The sequence below is a fragment of the Calypte anna genome, chromosome 1, assembly GCF_003957555.1.
Source record: "Calypte anna isolate BGI_N300 chromosome 1, bCalAnn1_v1.p, whole genome shotgun sequence".
Lineage (NCBI taxonomy): Eukaryota > Metazoa > Chordata > Aves > Apodiformes > Trochilidae > Calypte > Calypte anna.
The window spans coordinates 36,355,785-36,379,823 of NC_044244.1; the positions used below are offsets into that span (position 1 = coordinate 36,355,785).

Here is a 24,039-nt window from a genome sequence, read left to right on the forward strand (position 1 = left end):
ACACAAAAGATTTCATGTGATCAAAAATAAATGCTTCATTTTATTTTCTGACAATTTAGATCTTCTAAAGAAAGACCTAAAAAAGGATTTTTTTTCCCCCCTCTCTCCCAAAACTTGGATGAATTTTCAAGAGAAAGTTTGTGGGCTTAGAAGCGGGATCTGAATGAAACACTTCATTTTACAAATGTCAAAACAAGTTGTGTCCACTCATATTTTATACTCTTGGCCATAATTATTAGTCAGGTCAAGTCAAATTTATTGTTAAAACTCATTTTTTCAAAACTCTGTATTTGGAAAAAAGGAACTATACTGTCATTTGTAGCATAAGTAGCATAACTGGTACCCAATGAAGTCACCTAATCTGCTGCATCAGGAGACAGGAAACACTTTCAGATAGCAGGTAACCTCCTTGAAATTCAGAAGCAGTGATATCAGGGCAATAAGGTCTTACATTCCCTCCTGTATCTTGCTTTTTCTGTTCAAGCCTCTCCAATCTGAATACTTTTCAAAAAAGGTCAAGAAGCATACAGAAATCAATCAATCTGTGCACTAAGTTGTTCAGAAATGGACAGACTAAGGTTTGCAATATAGACATTTGAATAAGGAAATAAAATTTATCTAAATTCTCCATGTCTGAAAACTACAGCTGTTTTTTTTAGATTGAGCTCTAAAATGAGAATTCCAGTTATATGCAGATTTCAAGCATCTGGGCTGGCAAACTGTATGAACAGCCTCTTCCATACAGATTGTCTATTTTAACAGTCATCTGAAGCTAGGCAGAGTAGAGGCCTTAAGTAGGCTAATTGATCTTTTATCAGATTTCAAGAAATAGAAATTATTTGGCAAAAAAAAAATAGGGGAAGCAATTATTATCTATTTATTTTAATTCTTTCAAACATCTTCTCCCACTCTTGAGTGATACTGTAAACCCATACTAATTAGTTTTCACAGTTCATTTGCAATCACCTTACCTTTTCAACATTAGCACAGTATTGATTAACTTTCCAGGAATTCCCGAAGTCAACTGGATCTACTTCAAGATGTTCATTGCTGCTGGTCAAATCATTGTTTTGGATTCCATCAAAATTTCCACAGAGACCACACACTTGATCCTCACAGGGAAAGAAACACAAAATACATAAATCTTACATCTGTGAACTGGCTAAGGATTCTGTTAAGAAGTCTTTTTAGCCTAGTACTTTAATGGCACAAGGCTTAAAAACTGGATTAAGTTGCCAAGTTAACTAAAAATGACATGATCTCTCACAGAGAACATTTAGCTCCTATTCTGTTTGGCTGAAAGCAGGATCACCCTGTGTCCAGGGGGATTCCAGGATCCAAGGCTTCCAGGAAGCAAGATGGTAACTCTGATCAGTGGTGCCTGTTGGGTCTATTTGGAGTATGTCCCTGCAATCCTACTTTATTTCTGGAGATGACTGTCCTGTTGCCACCCCTAGTAAATCTCTGTCACTATACAACACTTCCTGAACACAGAAGAAATCACTCAAAGCCTTGTTATTCTGAGACACCACATCAGTCACCTTTTCTGTCATAGCCCATCTCCAATGATTTAGAATTTGCCTCTTACAGCTGAACTACCAGGAAAGTGAGAAACACTTGCAGTATTACAACAACAACACAAAAAAAAAATCCTTTCATTTTCAAGCAAGGACCTAATACTCGACAGAAATCTATGGGTATGTCTGCATTTAAAAAAAAAATGCTATTCCTTGGAGACAGGGTAAGTGCATTCTTTAGGGAGAGTAAGGTGTAAAGCGAAAAACACTTACCTTGAAATTGCCTTTTAAGATAACTGAGACTCCCATGGCCAGATCCCAGGTCACAGTGATGCTTTTGCCCAGGAAAATAATATAATACCTGCCAGATTTCATGACTTCTAAAGCAGTTTCATCTCTAGGAGGTACTCTGATGTTTACCTAAACAAGAAAAGCACATTGCACTATTGACTGTGTCTCTAATTACTTTGTCATGTAGGTCACTTTCCCAATAGGACTCTTGCTCATAGGTTAATAGCTATTTTCAAACACACTGTTCTCCAGAGAACAGAGATCCTATCCATTATACAGATGCTCTGGAGCACTTGCAAAATTTGTAAGCAAAGTACGGGTAAGAGACTGATTGCAGGCTTGTCTCTAGACTGAAAAGACCAATGTATCTGAATAGCAAACTAAAATATGAATATGATGTTTGAATCTCATCACATTTCTGTAATTTTGAATAAGGCATGCTCCCATGGACTCACCACAAATGCTAAGACACAAAGCAATGACTGCTAAACAGGAGGGCTGATAAAAACAGTGTATACCAAATTAATGATCGGTTTAGTATTTGGTCAATGGTTCACTAAATTGTATTTTGGTTTTATTTTTGTCTTTTTAGGAAACTAACAATTCTGTGCTCCTGAGGAAGGTAGAACCAAAAGAGCTGGCTAGGCCAAAGTGTAACATGAATTTGAAGAACCACATTTGCTGGTGGCCTCTGAAGGAGTTGATTCAGAATTCCAAAAAGACTTTGTTCCCAATCAGCTATACCAAGAGTGAAAATACAAAGATTCCTTAGATTCCTTTCAGTGTCTCTCAGTTTTTCCATCACTTTCACTTCCCCTTCATACCTCTTTCCACCTGGCTGCAAATTCACCACCTCCAGCTCCTAAGAACTGAAAATATTTCTTTAAAATGCTTTCTTTCACATTGTAATCCCCATTCAATGGGAATGCTAATAGGATTAATAATTACCTTTGGAGAGGAAGGTCTGGTATGACTATTACTTTAAGCACTACTATTGCATTAACTAAAAACTTGCTCTAGCTATTACACTGAGCCTCAAACTCCATTAGAAAAGCCTCTAAAAATCATTCAAGGGGGATTAGACAGTTTTGTTGTAGTCCTAGCTTTTGGAAGGAAGCAAACACCCTCTGTTGCTGGAATTGCTGGATGCTTCATCAGTTCTTCCTCTTTTCTGGTCCATCTTTAAGTGTCCAAAAAGGAATCACAGCTCTTCTGACAATCTGTCATCTAAAGAAGCTTCCAGACAAACCCTGGGCCCCTGAGGATGGATCCCAGCACTACTGTTTGTTCGCACCCAGGTAAGGCTTTCTTAAGCAGTAGAAATAAAGAACAAAAATATGTCCAATGTTCATTCCTCCAGCAACCAAAAGCTTTCATGGGTCATATGCTGTCAAGATGCACTGAACAGATACAATTAATAACAGCATATTTTACGTGTTCCTGTCATGCATCAGTGGCACAAAGCAATTTGCAGGCAATTTGCAAGCTATGCAAAACCTGGTACAGCTTAGCCTGTGAACCCAAAACAAGGCAAGAGCAGAGTGGTTTCACGTTTCACTGGGAACATTCTTGCAAACCTCTGATCCAGATGCCAGTTCAGAGCAGAGTATTTCTAAAAACTGAGCAACTGAGACACTATAATCCACTGGAGCTCTGTAATGTTTGAACACACAGAGGGTCTTCATTGTCACAGTGCCCAAGGCAAGGAGCTGAACTCTGCTCTATGGAAAGCTCTTTCCCTGCAGTGAAGGAACATGGGAAGTGAAAGGGATTCTTGGTCAGTTCTTCAGTGTTTGTTGGTACGAAAGGGAAAATTAGGAAGAATCCAGTCCTCTTGATTTTCCATCTGACAATTTAGCAAGGGAAAGGCTGGTTGATATTTGCACTTTTGCAGTATCAGCTTGTTTGAGCACTGACTTCTTGGGTTTTTTTTTTCTTTTAATTTGTGTGCTCAGTCCTTCAGAAGGATAAATAAGGTCTGAAGCTTTACTAGTCATGGAACAGTCACTTCTTAGCTCTCTCTTGCATTTAACCTTGGTTGAAATAGACTTAGAACTCCCCTGATTAGGAAGCACATTCCTCACATGAACTTGCATCAAACAGCATTCTTTCCTGAGATGAATTTGTTAGCATCAAGCAGAAATACTAAAATGTCATTATACCTCTGGAAGGAAAATATATAATTATAATGCTGCTAATCTGTTCATTTTATTATCTAGTTTTTGAGAACCAGTAAGCATGAGGTCATTCATGCCTCATCTTACTAAACAACCTGAATTTTTTCCCCAGAAAAAAACAGAATCATACTTACATTTTCATTAAACAACTCTATTTCCCCACTTTCATACAAAATTATAACTCTTTTGGTGCACTTCTCTCCAGTGAAGCCACAACCATCATTTGAAATTAGTATCCGGAATGTCCCAGAGTCATCCTTGCAGAAATCCTATCATGTGAAAATAAATGAATGAGTCACTAATATGGATAATTTGAAAAACACATTAAATGGAGGGTTACAACTACATTTATAAGATGACTTATGACTATCAGGCCCACTAATATTTTAAGCAGTTTTGTAGTATTTTATGCATTTGCTGCCCATAAGACCTTTACACAGAGCTCATACTAGTGTCAGAGCAATCATTCTTCTAAGGTAATAGAGATGGCATCAAGGTGGGACTGTACTTCAAGAACCCAGCCAGAGACAGATTGATCACACTTTTGTGCCCAAAGAGAACTTCAGGGAGGAATTGGCCTTATGAAAAAGGTCTGTGTGGAAAAAAAAACAACAGCCCACCCAAGCAACATGTCACTGTCCAGCTGCAGAAGACTGTTGTTATCAATTATCAGTGGTTTCATCAAGTGCTAGACCAAGTTTTCAGAGAAATCCTTCTTCTTTTGTACACACATTTCTAAACGTACAATGTTTTGCACCTGTAGATGAGCTTTAATCCCATTTAATCCTCTAAATTTCTATCTGCTCCCACAAATCACAGGCTGGTGTTAATGCACTATGTCTTTATCCATATTGGATATTGCTAGTGTACCCAAACAAGTTGGTGCATGGAACAGGACAGTGATTTTGTGGAGGTGAACAAGCAGAGTCTATGTTCTGCCACATGTAGAGAAAGTTTTCCAAGCACTTCTGGTCTCACCCAGACAGACAGGAAGCCATCTCTACAGGATAAAGCCACTAGTGGGGAATGAGGAAAGATTAACTTATGGGTATCTATAATTCCTTGTTACAGATGAGATTCAGACAGCAACTCTCTGCTCCATGCTGCTATCATGTGATTTATGACTCTCAGCTAGACATATGATAACCTAATTCACTTCTATAGAACACAGTGCAGTCTTGGTATTTCTCCAGGTATCTCTGAAGTCATCAATAAGCTCTGCTCCCCTCTACCATACACTTGGCTTAGTAATTAAGCAAACTTTATTGTGGTTTATCCAAACATCGGACTTCTAGTGTTAAAAAACATACCTTATCAGACAGCTTCACCATCTGACACATTCTTACCTGAACTAGTACGTATTGACAGTTTCCTGGAAACTTGTATTTTAGCCCATCAAATGTCAAATAATGAGCTGTACCAATAACAGTGCAGGTGCCATCACATGTATTTTTGGTGCATTCCCACTTTCGACCACGGCATACACTGTAACAATAGAACACAAATCAGTGACAGTTTTAATCCTTTCCAAATGCACATAATAAGCAAGGGAATGAAAGGTGCTTTAGGCAAAGCAAAAGAGCAAAAGCTTCTGCCTCCAGCACCTCATGATCTGAAGATTCTACAAAAGACAAAGAGGGATAAGCTTCTACCTTGCCTTGTTCTGCTTTTTCTGAGACCTGGGTCAGGGAGTGACCTACTGCAGCTCCAACAGGAGCATCATTCCCCTGGGTGTTTTAACCTAGACATCAGCTGCAGCTCTGTGGGGAATGTCTCAGTTTTCTGTGCTGCTTTCTGTCCTCAGGTATGTTCCCAGGAGATCCTCTATGTTTGTCCTCCTAGAGGGCTCCATGCCTGGGCTGCTGGAATTCTTCTCTAGACAGACTTCCATAAGTACTCTACACTACTGTGCACCAGATGACAATCTCTCTCATTAACATAAATTAGCATATGTTAGCCTTGGATACTTAAAGCTGAATACTGCTTTAACAGGGTAAGTGAATAAAGAATGTTCCCCTTTTTCTTTCAAGCTGCATCTACGAGCAAGTGCTTTTTGAACTTCCCTATTACAAAAAGAGGACTGGACAGAGCCTGCTGGACTATTTTCATAATACTATTACTATTTTATTTTGGATATGCTGCTCTGTTCAGTGTCCTTTTAGAAAAACTCCAAGGACCTTTATGAGTTAAATGTGAATCACAAACCAACAACTGTGGTTTTATTTGCAGTACTGTCCAATTTTCCTCATTGAAAGCCAAAGTAGTATTAAATTTAACATACAACTGATGTCAAAGGACATGCATTTACTTTAGTGACCAACTGTTAGGACTAAGTAACCAGGACTGTAATTCAGTTTGCCCAGTGGCTTCTCTGCAGCTTATATGCTTACATATACATAAGAAGTCTCTCCTGAAATTATATTCATTCTTAGTTCATCTGACCTAGCAATTGGAGACATCACCTCCCAATCCGGCAATAATACACATATGGATAGAAAGATTTCTTTTTCTGTATATAGCTACACATATACATACACTCTGAGGAGCATCCTTCAGTGTGATATGGTCTCCTGTGGTGACCAAAGCAGAATGTCTGCCCTACAGGAGAACTGAAGTTTGGAGCCATACAAATTGTCCCGTGAGCTAAATCTCAGTTTATGTGACAGGAGATGTGACAAGATTATGAGAAAATCCCACTCGTTCTCTGCCTGTGCAGTTTGCAAGTGATGTTGTTGAGGACAGCTCCTAGACTTCCTTATAAGCATAGAATATGCAAGATAAAAAGGGGACTTCCTGACATGCAGAGAAAAACAAGATGTTACCTTGTTTATTGAGGGAAAGGGGAATTCTGAAAAGTAATAAGACATGGGGCTAAGGAATTGAAGGTCTTAGTATCATCACAGTGACATTGCTGTAGCAGAACTGTTGCACTATCATCATTGTACAGAGCCACTGATGCCATGATGAAAAGGACAGGCTTTTTTGTTTTTTTTTTTCATTCCTTTTGGTCTTTTCTTGCCCTTTTGTTTTAAAAAGCAAACCAAACACACAAAAACCTCCTAGTGACCATCTTCTCTAACAGAATAGTCAAAATGCAAAGAAAGCCAATTCTCTTATTTTGTTGTAATCCAATTTGTTTCATTGTAATTATACCAGACTAACAAGCAGAGAAAAAAACAGTGGGACCGCTGATCTTCGTGACACCAAAAGAGCCATATTCAACACCAATCATTATTAAGTTTCCAAGAACATTTATATCCTTTCATTGCTGTGATGCATAATAGTGTAAATGTTACTTTGTATCCTGGGAATTAAGGGTCAAGGAGGCAATTAACATTATCCTCATGTTAAAATTAGGGAAAGAAGGACACTGAAAAACACAGAGAAGACTTCAGAGTATCCACTGAATCCTCTTGCCCTTTTCCAGAGGTAACCTCTGGAAACCATAAACCTTGCTACAGAAGCTGCAGGTATGAAAGGGGGTCTTTTCCTTGTCATCCATCAAATAAATTGGTATCCTAACTAGCAAGAGAGTGACTAAATAAAATTGTTTTAAAAATAAGTCAGTTAAGCATAAAATCTGCTCACTTTTGTTTGTTATTAATTTTGAGGAGTTAGAATATCATATGGCAAAACACCTAATAATCTAATCTAATAATAATAATTTAGCAATCTAATAAGGAATTTCATGCTTGTGGTTGGAGAAAAATATGTCTACAAAAGGCTATATGAATGCAGATGGACATCATCATTGCCCCAGGGATTCTCTAATCAAAATCTATGAGGGCAAGGAAAGGGGAATTCTATCCCTGCTTTACAGATAGAAAACTTGGAGATCAAAAACCTGAAGTACTTTCCCAAAATCAAATTGCTAACCAAAGAAAAACCAGGTACTAAACGGAGTTCTCTAGTGATGCCTTAACCCAAGCATAAGCATTCTTTCATCTTCATAACACTTCACAGTATAATAATTATTGTGCAATGCATTTTCTTCAAAGAATGAAATTTCAGTAACGTGAAACCTGCTCCAGCTTCTGCTTTTAAATCTCTTCTAGTAGGTAGAGTAAAAACCAATACTTTGTATCTACATACACAGACTACAAAGTAGGTGGTGCAACAAAATTCAGATTAGCAAAATTTTTGCTGTGTACTGCTTCATAAACATTCCAAAATTTTCACTGAGCTCTGGGATGAATTCCCAGTACATAGCATAACAAAAGTTTTGCCATTAGTGTAGACTTGGAGACATTCCCTTGTTCATGAATTAGGGTCTCCCATATGTCAAGTTGAATGTAAATGCCAAATCTGACACCTCTGGCTCATATATTGCGTTTGCAGGTGTTCACATCTGGCTAAAAACAAGTGAGAACAAGAACTCCTGCAACAGCAGTACAAAAACCAAAAGAAAAGGAAGATCTGACCTCCAAAATGCAGACTCTCAATTCTTATTAATTCTCAATGCAATAGTAATTTCCTATATCACTTTCTAAGTGACATTTGACTTGATATTTGCTGAGAACTATCATGAAGCTTTTCAAAGTCACATAGTTCAAAAAAGCTCTGGTGACACTTTTTAAAGGACTCTCTTTCCAATTTTATTCTCATGTTCAAGAAAAATACCTTAAATGAGAGGAAGAAGTTTTTATCCATGAGAAAAACCACGACTACTAATGTTTTCTTGATCCTGATATTGAAGAAAATTCTGTGTTAGAGGAAGCATCACTTACAATGGCATTGCCAAGAACAAAAGGCCAGTTAAAAGAATGAAGCAACATGATCATGCCTTTGTTAAGATTGAGGAATATAATGACTGGAAATAAAGATTACTTGCTTATTGTGAAGATTCTTGCAGAATTCACAACAACACCTTGGAGATTTAGACCTTACTGATTTTGTTTCAATAAAATGTTATTATCTCTGGTTTTCAGCTGAGTCACTTTTACCTAAATGCAATGTAAGCAGGTTATAGTATAGGTATCTATAAAAAAATATCAACTTCTCCATCTTCCTCTCATCAAACCCACTTTTCCCTAGGTCTAATAGTAGTGAATGATTCATAATGTAATATGTGCTGCAAAGATTTAAAAAAAAACCACACAAAACACTGGAAGGTGCATAATACCATACAACCTTATATCCAAGTCTAGTTACACTAGTTAGTAGGAGTCCTACTGGTATAAAACTACTACACTCGGTATCACTGTTGGTCAGTGATCAGTGTACAAAGCAAAACCCAAACCAAATGACTCTGTAGTGGTTCTGATTCTCCAGTCCAATTCCACCCCCATAGGAGGGCAACAGAAACACTGCTCCTGGTGGTGTTACAGAGCTGGGCAGGGAGAGTTTGGGTAAAATGTACTACAGATCCTGAAGTCCAAGATCAAAGAGAACACCATTCCCACACTGCCTGTGGTTTGGGGTCCTGCAACATTGGACCCCTGCTAGAAAGGGCCCCCTTCCCCTGCATACGTGCACAAGGAGAGCAAAGCAGCTCTCCAATGCAGCAAGCATGATGTTCAGGCAGAAGGCAAGGACTATCCAGGAGCAAATACCCTATACCTTACCCAAGGCTGTGCCCAGGACTTCTCTTCATACAGATCTCACAGCCCAGCACTTTCTTTTGAATTACAAATTCCTTTTCAAGAACCAAATGGGTTAGATGGGGATATGGGTGAAAGACCCAGAGCACTTACTCTTTCCTTCTAAGAAAATATCACCCATTCCCTCCTCCTATTTTCTTTTTTTCTTCCTTCCTCTGTGCTCATCTGAGATGTAAGAGGTCAGCTCCATTTTCTGCCTGATTCAAACTCCCCTTTAAGATTTTCCTGAAGAGCTCCTGTCATATTATAGCTGGCATCTCACACGCTTTCTACTGATGCATGCTTCTGACTAAAAGGGACTGATTTGAAGGGCCTCAGAGGGCCTCAAAGAGAGGGAAAAAAAAAATGCCAGCAGAACTTAGCAGCAAAATACAGGCTCCATTCCTTCCACCTCAGAGGAGCTCCTATATTTTTATCTTGTGCTGCAGGATCAAGGAACAAATCCACCAGCTAGTGGCTACAGAGGACCTGCACACACACATGCACTACATATTTCTAAGGTACCAGATATTGCCTGACATAGAACTGGTCTGATGTGACATGCAAAGGGAAGATTCTTCTGCAATATGTGCATTGCTGCACTGAAAAAAAGCTGACTTTATAAAATAAGATGTTAAGCAAAGAATTTTTTCTTTTTTTCTTTAGAAACTTGTTTGGTACCCTAGAGAAACATTCAGTTCCAGTGGCTCACCAGGTATTGCAGTCATTAGTCAGTGTCTCTCCTTTGGCATATTCTCTTCCATTGTGAAAGCAGGGGCATCTCTCAAGAGCAACACACTTGTTCTCATGTCGCACCTAAGAAAAACACAAGGGTGGTCAGCATGCAGGGCTTGTGGGGTGTGCCAGTAAGCAAAATGTGAAAAGAGGAGAGGAGAGGAGAGGAGAGGAGAGGAGAGGAGAGGAGAGGAGAGGAGAGGAGAGGAGAGGAGAGGAGAGGAGAGGAGAGGAGAGGAGAGGAGAGGAGAGGAGAGGAGAGGAGAGGAGAAAGGAAATAAGAAAAGGAAATAGGAAAAGAAAAAAGAAAGGAAATAAGTAAAGAAAAGGAAAGAAATAGGAAAGATGAAAGGAAATAAAAAAGGAAAAGAAATAGGAAAAGGAAAGGAGAGGAAAGGATATAGGAAAGGAAAGGAAACAGGAAAAGAAAGGAAAAGAGAGGAAAGGAAATAGGAAAAGAAAATAGGAAATGAAAAGAAAAAGGGAAAGGAAAGGAAATGTAAGGAAAGGAAAGAGGAAAAGAAAGGAAATAAGAGAAGATGAAACAAAAGGAAAGGAAAGGAAAGGAAAGGAAAGGAAAGGAAAGGAAAGGAAAGGAAAGGAAAGGAAAGGAAAGGAAAGGAAAGGAAAGGAAAGGAAAGGAAAGGAAAGGAAAGGAAAGGAAAGGAAAGGAAAGGAAAGGAAAGGAAAGGAAAGGAAAGGAAAGGAAAGGAAAGGAAAGGAAAGGAAAGGAAAGGAAAGGAAAGGAAAGGAAAGGAAAGGAAAGGAAGTGATTTAAACTGCCTGAGGTAAGAAATGTTTGTCACTGCTACTATTTTTTCCCATTTATGTAAATAGAGCTATGGCTATATAAATCACAGTCTTGATTGAGAGTTTTAACAACACCTTAAGCTGCTGGGAGAATTTATTATATTATAGAAGATCTTCATGATGAGAAATTTCAATGTGACCGAAAGCAGAATAGGTAACCTGAATGTGGAGAGCAGGTGAACAGCACATGCTTCTCACACACAACAAACTGAAAGATGGGCTACTATAAAAGCAGCCAGCTGCAGGCTCCAGCTGGGCTAACAACTGAAATATGACCACTGAGGAGGAGACAAGGAGACTCAGAGACAGCAGAACTCACATATAAATGAAGATTCCATTGCCACAGACAACACTCCCCAGAAAAAAAGCCCATGCCTCTGTCTACTTGCCTTTGAAAATTCTAGTGGTCACTCATTTTCTTCCAAATGCCTGCTTATTCCCCATGAGGCAGGATAAATATCATAGAATCATAGAATCATAGAGTCATAGAATCATAGAATCATAGAATTGGCTGGGTTGGAAGGGACCTCAGAGATCATCAAGTCCAACCCTTGATCCACTACCGCTGCAGTTACCAGACCATAGCACTGAGTGCCACATCCAGTCTCATTTTGAATATCTCCAGGGATGGAGAATCCACTACTTCCCTGGGCAGCCCATTCCAATGCTTGATCACTCTGTCTGTAAAGAAATTCTTTCTAATATCCAACGTAAACCTCTCCTGGCACAACTTAAGACCGTGCCCTCTTGTCTTGCTGAGAGTTGCCTGGGAAAAGAGACCAACCCCCACCTGGCTACACCCTCCTTTCAGGGAGTTGTAGACAGCAATGAGGTCTCCCCTGAGCCTCCTCTTCTTCAGGCTGAACAGCCCCAGCTCCCTCAGCCTCTCCTCATAGGGTCTGTGCTCAAGTCCCTTCACCAGCCTGGTTGCCCTCCTTTGGACCTGCTCCAGGACCTCAATATCCTTCCTGAACTGAGGGGCCCAGAACTGGATACAGTACCTGATCAATCCACTTAAGACACTGTTCCACTCTCACAGTCACTGTGGCTAGGAAATAGGACACTATCTTCTCTCTACAGCCTTTTCTTTTTCACTTTTACCCTACTGATCTTAGTTTCTCTTTGCATAACAATTGTCAAACCGTGACAGATTTGTTTCACCATTTGTTTCACTTAAAAATAAAAGCAAACCCAAAAAGAAGTAATGCCATTACACTACTCAGTTTTTTCTATTCCTTTCCTCTGTTCTTTTTTTTTTTATTCTGTGATTACTCCTTTCCCTTTTAGAGACAGCCAGTTTTAAAATATCAAACAAAACCAAGGCTGGTTATGCTGTTTTTCACTTGGATGTGGGTCTGCAAAGCCAGAGTATGTTTGGCTTACGCTTCATGGAATGTTGAAATGGAGAGCACTTCCCCACTCTCTTATTCAAAAGTTACAAAATATCACTTTCCCACTTAGAAGTCTTTCAGTAAAATCATTAAAATAGTTTTGGGGTTTTTAACCTTTAAATACAGGCAAATGACATCAATGTAGTCTGAATGCCAGGTTAATAAAGTAGAATTGCTCTACCTCCCAACATGAAAAGGCAGAACTGCCACAGAGAACTACTAATAAGAAGGATTTCACAGCCCAGAGACCCTTCAGTCACATGTAGCTCCACATTCTCTGTGGCTTTTGAAGGCTGCATCATGCTAAATAAACTCACATCAATAGAGAAAGATGGAAACACAGAAATGCTTTTCTAGATGGTGGAGCTGGGGCTTTGCCTCAGACTTTATCTCGACAAAGGACAGAGAATAAAACAGGACAGAGAGAACCATATGTTTCCAAGGCTGTTTAATTCTTTCCTTCCTTCCTGGTGGCATTCAGGAAAAAAGAAAAAAATACCTTCATGCTTATGGCTACATTTCTCATTTTTTCCAGTGTTCAGCAACACAGGTCAAAATTCTGCAACACAGAGAGCCAGTCTGGGTACAAAACCTGGTATTAGATGTGGTTTTAGCAAGACGAGCATTAAGACATCTTCTACCAGCTCCCTCACACATAGACATGAAACTAGTCACAGACTATCCTCAACCCTAAAAACTTAATAAACTGATATAAATACTTCCATCATAAACATATAGGTACTATATGAAGCTGCAGTGCAGCAGCTGCTCATCCAGTGACTGAGAAGACTGCCTTGTCTGAATACTGCAGAGTAGGTGGGTAGGATTTAAGAAATCTGGATATAAATACTCAAAGAAGTCTTTGGCCATGTCGCTTTTTGCTGCAAAAGTCAACTCGATGATTTTGGTTATACTGACACACAATCTACTGGTTATCTTGACTCCACATCCAAATGCTGGTGGATCTGGCAGCCTGATGCCATGCTGTGTTACAAGTGTGTTGAGTACCATACCATGTGGCACTGCTGGGCCAGTGACATTATTCACACAATTCCATCAATACACAGCATTTAATACAGGGCATCTACCAGTCCTGAGAGCGCAAGGTGGTGGGATACATGAGGAGCTGGGGAGGCAACCACAAGAAGAGGCAGAGGATTGTAATGAGAACAGTTGCTCTTCACATCATCTCACACCCATAAGATGATGTCCCTGAGAGCACGTTCATGGGATTATAAGTGGTTGACTAGCTGAAGACACACACTACATCTGGGAATCTGACAAAAATCTCCATTGTTTCCTTGCTCTGTCTTATTAATTGCTAAGCTCTGACAAATCTTGCAAAAGGAAAGACAGCATCACAATTTCAGAACTTTAAGATTCTTCTCCTCTCAACTCTGCCTTGATGAGGGTGAATTTTAATCTCTCTGGGTCCACACAATTTTGATGAACATCTTGCTGTCAAGGGAAGATCAGATTTTCACTCTGTTCCTCCTGATACACCTGAGGGCTTCAGCAGAAAGTCAGCCATAAGTATAAAAGACTAAAGGATTAAGCAAAAGAAGGGAATGAGATCCAAACCCAGTAACTGACCTGTTTTAACTAAAACAGCCTATCATCATTACTGTGCAGACAAACACAAGCCAAAAACATGTTAGGATAGACCAGTCAAAATGTATTGTTTTCACACTTGCCTTTTCTTTCTTTTGCTACCTGTTTGCTTCTTAGGTTTGTTTTATAAAGCATAATCATTGGGTGGATGCACATACCAGAAAACTGGTATCCATCTCCTCACGAAGATTCATGTTATTACATAGAACAAGCCTACACTAAAGAATATACAACAGAGCTAGTAAGAAACCCAAAATAGAACTCTTTTATAAATTCCTGCTGAAAACAGTCTGGAGGAGAAAAAACCTTCCAAACTTTTACTATTAAAAAGTTGTGTGTGGCTTTTGTTTGGATGGGTTTTTTTTTCTACTAAAGTATAATAGTTTTAATTCAGCAGCCAGAATACTAAAAATTGTTTCATTTCAATTTTAAACCTTAATTTTGATTCAGTCGATGGAAATTGAAAAAAATACATTTTCTACTTTTGAAGTGCCTGTATTTTGTGCTGTCTGATTGTCGTGCTCCTCATTTTCCCCAGAAAGGTGGTTAACACTCCATTTGTATGTTTATTACTATTTTCCAATTGGGAAAAAACAACTGGATTGCAGTAAACTAATCTGAGAAAGAATAATTTTTCCCACACTTCTGCACATATGTTATGATTTATTTTATCTGTTCTGCATAAGGGTGACAAGTATGGAGAATTTCCCATTCTGCAGATGATCAAAGACAAACAAAAAAAATAATTAGTTTTCTCAACATATTTAACATTCTTATTTTCAAGAAATCAAAAGAATGTAAAATATTAAGTCAAGGTGAACTGGAAAACTTATTTTTCAGTTGAAATAAATTAGGTTTTGTCTGCATTTTCTGACTAGGGAAATAATTGATTGATTAGCAGTTTCTCACCACAGCAAGTTTTTTAATTCAAATATAGCCAACTGCAGCATCATGTTCATGAACAACCTCTGATAATTATTTTTTAAATTACTTTTCAGATATGTAATTCCAAATTGGTCAGCAATTTGTGAATAAAGACTTTAGACTATGGATTGCTTTGAGATTTATAAATCAGCTAACTCATCTATAAATATGTCTTTATATATGTAGGGTTAGTGTTGCACTTAATTACATATTAACTGCTACCTACACTTGTAAATTGTACTAAAGTTTTTACATAAGTTATGTATCTTTGATTTTGTTTCCTGATAGTATGAACCATTTTACAGAAGCAAGAAGATTTTTTTTTTATAAGTTATCCATAATTATTCATCATTTTTATATGATATTGCACCTCTGTAAAAGGAAAAAAAAAATAAACAGGCACAGAATCTTCCAGAATGATGTTCAAATTTTTTTTCCCATAAATGTTCAGTAATCTGTTACTTCCCACAGTCATCCCCACAAACAGCAGCACCTCCAGGACTGCTTGTAAATTAAGCAGGATTACAGAACACCAATAAAGGTGACTAACCAGTAAAAGAAATACTTTTTTCCAGTCCCTTTATTGCTCAGCTCTGTTGGTACAAGTCTGGGAAACAGACCATGTAACTTTGCAGCACTTTCCCTCAGTGTGCCCAGGGTCTGTAATGCAGAGAGAGGCAGGATGGAAAAGAGAACCTCGTCACCATCCCAAATCCTGCCATCTTTGCTATCCGATACTGGGAGAACCAAGGCCCATTGCAGCACTCAGAAACAAGGGAAAGGCCTCCCCCAAACCATCCTGGTTAGGTACCTAGTGGTGATGAGGAGGAAGCTGCTCTTTGACAACAAGCTGACAGGTCCTGTGGAGTCACAATGCAGGAGTCTAGTGCATGGCAAAGGGCACCCACATGTGAAAGCACCGAGCTTAATCCTGCCTTTGCACGGGCATGGTTACTACAAAATCTTCTGTACAGTGGCTTCTCCCATTGTGGCTTTGAGAAATGTATAACTTGTCATTCTCACTCCCTGCCGCATGGGAAGCCAACAAGAACAAGCAATTATAGCTTGCTGGAAGATTGAACCATACTGTCATCTAGTGGACAACGAACTCATTTTACTATTTAAAAAAAAAAAAATTGATTATCAATTACTTTTATAAAATAAACTTTACCTTCTCTGAAGACATACTAATAAACACACTTTAAACCAGCCACAATTTGGCAGAGTCAGTATTTCACAACCTCATATTTCCAAGCTGCAAGAACAATGATAGGAAAAAAATGAGGCAAGAAAACAAAGAGAACCCTGCTTACCATCCCTTTTGGACAGAGGCATCCAGATACGCAGCCAGGGCTGATGCACTCCAAGTCATAGTTCTGACAAGTCTTGGCACACTCCAACCCTTCAGCTCTTGGGTTGTTTGCAGGACAGATAAATCTTTCCATGGGGTATCTGCATGCTAAGCTCCTTTTTACTTAAAAAAAAAATAAATAATTACAGAAAAAGTAATTAGAAGTCAAGTATTGTTAGCACAGTATTTTCCTAAAGGATGAATCAATATTTTTGTTAGAAAAATAGTTCAGAATGGATAGATGTCACTACACCACCATGCGTGACATTTTAAAGGTAAAACTCCCCATCCTCCCACTTCATGAAGTGACCTCAGCTAGGAAAAGGAGCTGCACAAGGATTCAGTTCCAGGTTGCTCTAGGACTACAAGCACAGTTTTGCATAAAACATTTCAATCTATAGGCAGTCTATGCTACCAGTGTTAGCACAGAAAGAAAGTTCTGAGAAGTAAAAGCACCACATATTGCTGTGTTTTGACTCACTTTCAACACATGGGTGACTGTTTATAAAAATGCCGCTAGCTTAAACTCAAAGTTTTCAAACCTTTTTAAGGGCTCAGCTTCGCAGAGGTCAGAATTTCCTAAGGAACTCCAGGCTATTATTTGAAGCCATGCTAGAAATATGCCCCTCTGAGGTTTTGCAAGTCTTAACACACTAGTATCAGGAAAAATATGTTTTAATAACATTGCAGCAAAAGTTTGGTGAGATACACACCTAGAAGGCTTCACCTGAAGAGCAGCAAGGCCCATCCAGTGACACTGTTGCTGGTGATCAACACAGACCCTCTTTTTCCCATTTCAGTCTCTAAAGCTCCTCAAAAACCTAGACTGCTGATGTCCTGATTTTCAGTGTAGTGCCCAGCTTTGCAAGCCAATTGTCAGCCTCTGGAAAGTTTTACTGACAAGATTCCTGGTGGCTGAAGGGCACACTGGTGCTTGGCAGCACCTCTGACCTCCAAGCCACAAAAAGCTTCGTCTGCACCAGAAAGGAGAGTTTGAAACCTGCTTGTCATAAGCAGCAGGTATAAAGCTGGCTGGTTACTAGTGTTGTGTGATCCCCAAAGAGCAACTGGAGCCTCAGATCACAGCCAAGGGACTCCTTAACCTTTTCACCTAAAGACAGCCTTTAGTGTCTAACTACAATTTTGGGAGGTGGGACACAATGAGACACTCCTACAGGAACATTTTGTTTCTAACCTGTAACGAGGAAAAGGTTAGAAAAAGAGTCACAACATCTCTGCAAATTGTAGCACTTGATCCCTATCCTAGATTTTAATAAGACTGAAGAGGAGAAAGAAAAAAAAAAATAAAATGTAGAAAAAATATTAATGCTTTAAAGTATACTAACTTCTAGCAGATGGCCTCTCATCAGCAAAAACATCTGGCAGGAAGGCACCAGGAACTCCATTTGTAGTGCAGTGCATGAAACCATTTTCACAATAGCTAAGAAAAACAGAGTTTATAATTAACAAGTGACATTCAGCTTTCACTCATGCTGTTGCTTTCAGACAGGCCCACAGGCAACTTGTCAGCATGCTAAAATTACAACTCTCACTCAGGGTGATCTCTTGCTCTCCATCCACTGTGCTTATCAACCTTAAAGGCAAACCTTCATTATGATGCTTACTGTGACATACTGGCATGGTAGCCCAGCTGTATGCTAGTCCTGTACTGCTGCATCCAATGCATCTGTGCAGGCATAAACCTGGGTAAGATAGCAGACAAGTCTGCTGTGGAGAGGTAGCGGACCACTTAGTGACTGCAACTTCTGACTTCTGTGGTAGAAAGGAAGAGGAGAAGACACTTTTCCCAAAACTGGGAAAAGTCAGGCTTGTCGGGCTTGCTGGGCTTGTCAGGAGCTGCCCAGCAGGCAGTTACATTCCTACTCTCAGTGTACCACTACTCGGTGTACCAACTAGGAACACTTTAATATTCGTGTCTTTAATAGAGGTTATTAGGTTTTAGCATTTCAGAAATGAAAGTACATGAAAGTGACATTTTAAAAGCCAACGAAGTAGCTATTTTCAGTAAACTCCATTTCAAACTGGCAGAAACTGTTTGCAGAACAGAGCTTAGTCTTGTTTCTATCCAGGGTGGTATCAGGAATTATATGGTTAGAGATGGAACAGCAAAACACACCATTCAGTTTGTTGGAAGCAAAATCTTGCCCTCTTTCAAACTAGTTTCAGCAAAGGAACTGACAAAATGAACCTTTTAACCACACAGGCTATCCAAAAATTTCTGAGCTCCAGCACATAAGGATGAATTGCAAACATTGCACGTACCACATACTGTGATGATCTGAAAAGATGTCCTCTGGCTGGAAGATCTCCCCATCATAATAACAAGAGCAGTGGGACTTTGGCACACACTGCTCATGCTCATCGAGGTAGTGCCCGGGGGGACAGTAGCATCCTTCTACACAGTGTTCATCACAGTCCTCATCTGGGTAGGACAGAGATCTGCAGGTCTGGTTGCAGGGCATCCCACACTGTCGGTACACTTGGCCTTCAGGACAGGTCATTGCTGTTGAATGATGGGAACATCAGGGAGAATTCTGATCAAAAGCCAACTAAAGTCTGCCCAAACCAGACTGGGAATCTATTTACTCAATTTACTCATTGATGGAGGCATGTGTTACACTCTCTCTCTTTAACTCTGCAGAATCAGTGAAGCTTAGTGCACTGCCTATATACATATATACATATACATACAAATATACACACTGGCAAAACGTTACTACATGCAGTTTCCAATAAATTATAGGATTAGGTTACAATCTCTGCAATGGAAATCCATCCACAACATTTTATCCAGCACTAGAACATGGGTTCTGTCTGACCTCTGTTTCTGTAAGTTAGAACCATTGCAAGTGTCATGTACACATTCACACTTCTGTTCCTTTGCTACATGGCTAGGGAAAATTTGTTCAAAATACAGAGAAATGTAGAATTCTGCCTTGATAAGCAGGTTTAAAATCATTTATAACTTCACATCCCAGAAGCTCTTTTCGGTGGTTTTGGTGGAAACAGGTGCAAATAATAAAGTCATTTAGTGATCATGGAGACAGACCTTGAGTACCTTAAAAAACGATTTTTTAATAATTAATTCATTTTTATGGAGACATAACTATCGTCTTTGGAGTACTTTTGGCTTCTTTATAAAACTTCCACTTGTTTCTAATTCTGATTTTGAGACAATCTCCTCTGCATACATCAACATCAGCACTAGGTGGCAGCTATGACAAGACATTTTGGAAGATGAGGGAACAAGTTAGTATTATTAAGGGCTTTCAACAGGGCTCTGTAAACCAAGGTTTACAAAACTTGTAATTGGTAGTAACCTTCCAAAGCAAACAGACAGAGTTGTAGTGATGAGGTAGGATGTTCAGCAGAGTGAGGGAAACAGCTGCAAATAAAAGCTGGCACATTTGTACTGTGCTAAAACCAAGATCACGGGGTTACAGAGAAAGCTCTTCCTCTTGTCATCCCTGCAGAAAGATAGGATAATCCCTACCCCCTCTTCCGTGAGTGCACACCCCTGGGAACTGCAGCACCAATGGCAGTAAAAGAAAAGCCAGAAAACCTGTGGCTCCATAGCTCCACAGCCTGGCCTAGAGCAAAGCCTGAATGCTGACCAGTGTCTAATACTTACTTTTACAAAAATCTTCAGAAACACAGAACTACTTGTACATTCTGAAGAGTTATGGTTGCACCACCATTTTCTCCACTTCTGCTATGGCATCTGAAGACCCATATGTGGGACTGCAAGGGCCTGACTTTAGGATGCAGCCCAGAGGCACCTAGGATGACTTGAAGCCTTCTTTAATAAAGGTTTCTCAAGTTTGGGACTCGTGCCCGAAGTATTTTATGTACCTTTGACAACACAGCCCAAGAAATTTATGTGTGCTCATCAACACATTGTAGGCAGAGTAAATCGTTCCTAACTCAAAACTAAATAGATTATAGACTCACTCACAGTTACAAGAGTCTGGCAGCTATTCACAGAACTTCTGATTTACATAAATGCGACCTTTGCAGTCAATCAAGTACTGAACAGACACAACCCAGGGCTGAGGACCATTTTAAATGTAACTTTCAAGACTGAACGCATGTGCAAGCAGGAAGACCATGAAGCCCCAGCCAAAACTTTGATTTCCTATACAGGAACCTTTGGAAATGAAGAACTGGTTTGGCAGATTTCAGGCAGGTACACCAGTTCACTAGAGTTTCACAATTCAAACAGAGTAAGGTAACTGAATCCAGCATCCTGACCTCCTTTCTAGGCAATAAATAAATTTGTAGTGGATAAATTTGTAGGGATAAATTTGTAGTGGATCCTCTTTTTTAGATAAAGCTTTGTAACTCATCTGTGCATGTACTCCCCAGGATTTTAGAAACAACCCCCATTATTCCAGTTTTGCTACCAATGGCATGTTCACTCTCCAAGCCCAATATGTTCTCAGCAACATCTGTTTTTAACAGTTAAAAGGCAAGACAACTGACCTGGGAGGGGACTGTTGTCTGCACACTGTGTAATAAACTGTCACTATAAAAAAAAAACAAAACATCCCGCTATTGCCAGGAAAATGAGAGGAAAAGGCGAGGTGCATCCAGTCTCTATGGATGCCTGTTATAGAACCAAAACAGCTCCGTGCTGTGATCTGAAGTACAGCCTGTTCCATGGATAAAATGGTAAATATTGGGAAAGTATTGGAAAAATCTCTATCCATCAGAAAGTTGATCCAGCTTCCTATGGGCGTATTAAAAGAGAGTGAGAGAAGCATAAATCCTGGCCAGTTTCTCTGGTGGCTCAAGACGAAAATGCTGTCACAGGAGGTCAGAGGCTCTGGGTGAAGACACACCCTGTTAGTACCACATTTAACACAGCTTCTCCAGCTGGCATGCTGATCTCCACCATGGAATGCAGTCATCCTCAAATGATCCTCAGAGCCTGCCATTAATTCCATACTCCCCACTCATGGATTTATCCCCAGAAATTCTTCTCACTGAGGCCAGGCAAAGACAATAAATTACCCCAGTACCACCACATTAAGGGAAAGAGTGGGCTTATGAACAGGTCCTGAAACCTCCAGAACAATATAGGGTTCTAGAGACTGATTCCCCGTTGTCACAATACATACACACATATGTACATACATGAGACACAGCATCATAGAAATGCTTAGGCTGGAAAATTCCTTTAAGATCATTGAGACCAACATAAAAACCAATACTGCCAAGTCCATCACTAAACCATGTCCCTAAGCACCACATCTACACATCTTTTAAACACCTTCAGAGGCGGCAACTCAGCAACATCTCTGGGCAGCCTGCTCCAGTGCTTGACAAATCTTTTGGTGAAGAAATTTCTCCTAGTATCCAATCTAAACTTCCCCTGGTACAGCCTGAGGATGTCCCTTCTCATAGCATCAACTTGGTACCTGGGAGGAGAGGTCAACTCCCACCAAACCCCACAACAACCTCCTTTCAGGTAGTGGTAGTGTGCAATAAGGTGTCCCTTTAAGTCTCCTTTTCTCCATACTAAATAACTCAGCTGCCTCAGACACTCCTTGTAAGACCTGTTCTCTAGACCTCTCACCAGCTTCGTTGCCTTTCTCTGGACATGTTCCAGCACCTCAGTGTCCTTCTTGTAGTGAGGGGCCCAGAACTGAACACAGTACTTGAGGTGCAGCCTCACCAGTGCTGAGTACAGGGGCACCATCACTTCCCTACTCCTGCTGACCACACTATTATCTGATACAGGCCAAGATGCTGTTTGCCTCCTTGGCCACCTGGGCACACTGCTGGCTCATATTCAGAAGGCTGCTGTCCAATACCACCGTATCCTTTTCCACCAGTCACTCTTCCCCAGGGCTATAATATTGCATGGAGTTGTGACCCAGGTGCAGGACCCAACACTTGGCCTTGTTAAATCTCATACAATAGGTCTTGACCCATTGATCCAGACTGTATGGATCCCTCTATTCTTCAAGCAGATCAAGACTCCCACCCAGCTTGGTGTCATCTGCAAACTTAAGGAGGGTGAACTTGATCCCCTCGTCCAGATAATTGATAAAGATATTAAATAAAACTGTCCAAAATACTGAGCACTGGGGAACATCCCTTGTGATCCGCTCCAATTGGATTTAATTCCAGTCACTCCCAACCACTCTTTAGTCCCAGCCATCCAGACAGTTTTTTACCCTTTCTCGTTCATATGAATGTCCATGAGAGAGACAGCACTTCACAGCATGGCCTATCTGCTCCTTCCACACAGCACGGAGAGACTGGCTCTGCTGCATATTGACAGTGGGCTGCAGGGGTAGGAGTCAGCTCTTAAAACAGTCAAACTGCAGCTGAAACAGTGTCAAAGAGGTGGGAGACGAATGTGCTTGTTAGCTTGGCAGGCAGCAGAACTGCTGTGCTATGCTGACAGCTTCCCTCCCTGCCACTTACCCACTTCATACCAAGAAAACTGGTCCTGTCAAGTCATTTCCCAAGGAAGAAAATCTCCGTTGACCAAGCATTTGTTCAGTCCACTGGGCCATCAGCACAAATTACACAACCTGCACATTCACATCTTTAGCCCATTAAAAGGGGGATCGTTCTCCCTCATGTGACAGGAGATGTCTGGGGCATGGGGATTATTTAATGGGGAGTGATGGATCTGCAGTCAGGGAAATCATCACTTTATGAGAGCATCAAGGGCTCTGTAATGCTCAGAGAAGAGGAAGCAGCTCTGCACTATTAAAGATTAATTGTGAAAATTGACTTGTTCAATTACAGAAAGAACGATGGTGCATTATCACTGCTCTTTCTTTCAGCCTCCAGACCTGCACATTTTTAAAAGAATTTTTATTATATTATTGCTCCACTATCTGAACATTTACATAAATTAGGTAAAATATTATGAAACCATGCCACAGTTTAGCATAAACTGGTTTTGTCCTCATTTGCAGTAAATACTCTCCACACTGCAGAATCTGTAGTCACTGACCTTACAGGTACATATCCTACCACGTGGAAGGCCAGTGACTTCTCTTTCTCTCTCTCTCTCTCTTCCACTTTCATCACACTCTGTTTATAAATGTTTTTCCCACCCTCTGTTTGGGAAGGAATAGCAGAACTGACCTGGAGGGCTGCCAGGCATACAAGGTTTTCCCCAAATTTTTCAATTATCTTCTTTCCTTAATCGCAAAGTTCATCAGGAAAATGGAAAAACACCCATTTCACAAATATCTATGGGAAATTGTATCTATTTTCCATCACAACTCCACTACAATGGATTTTTTTCTACCACATAGGCCTAACAAAGAAACAAGAGAAACAAAAGATACTGGCATCTTTTGCTCCAGCTTCTTAGTAGTTTGTCTATTAAACTTGCACTAGGCTGAAGCATCCTCTTTTTTGTTATCCCACCTCTGTAACCCAAACCTGCAGTCTGGATTTTTGTTCTATCCTCTTGCAACATTCTCATCTCCTACACTGCAAGCTTTTGCACAAGGGTTGACAGTTACTACAGGTGGCATGCTGCAAACAAATTTCTCTCAGGGAAATTCAAAACTCAGCTCAGAAGTAAAAGCATCAGAAATTACTCTCATAGGAGTTAAATGTCTACACAAATTTCCAAAAAGTTCTTGTTTGCCTAGCTCA

At 40.0% G+C, this 24,039-nt stretch overlaps 1 protein-coding gene across 2 annotated transcripts in view; it reads right to left on the reverse strand.

Moving 5' to 3' along the window:
* Positions 1 to 24,039, reverse strand: part of VWF (von Willebrand factor) — a 133,649-nt gene that overhangs the window by 69,174 nt on the left and 40,436 nt on the right. For both annotated transcript variants that reach the window (XM_030444075.1, XM_030444083.1), the window contains 8 exons: positions 18,670 to 18,910; positions 17,733 to 17,827; positions 16,349 to 16,509; positions 10,277 to 10,380; positions 5,332 to 5,470; positions 4,120 to 4,254; positions 1,791 to 1,937; positions 972 to 1,112 (listed from right to left, as the gene is read on the reverse strand). In XM_030444075.1, coding sequence (XP_030299935.1) covers positions 972 to 1,112; positions 1,791 to 1,937; positions 4,120 to 4,254; positions 5,332 to 5,470; positions 10,277 to 10,380; positions 16,349 to 16,509; positions 17,733 to 17,827; positions 18,670 to 18,910 — 1,163 coding nt within the window. The remainder of the gene's footprint in view (positions 1 to 971; positions 1,113 to 1,790; positions 1,938 to 4,119; positions 4,255 to 5,331; positions 5,471 to 10,276; positions 10,381 to 16,348; positions 16,510 to 17,732; positions 17,828 to 18,669; positions 18,911 to 24,039) is intronic.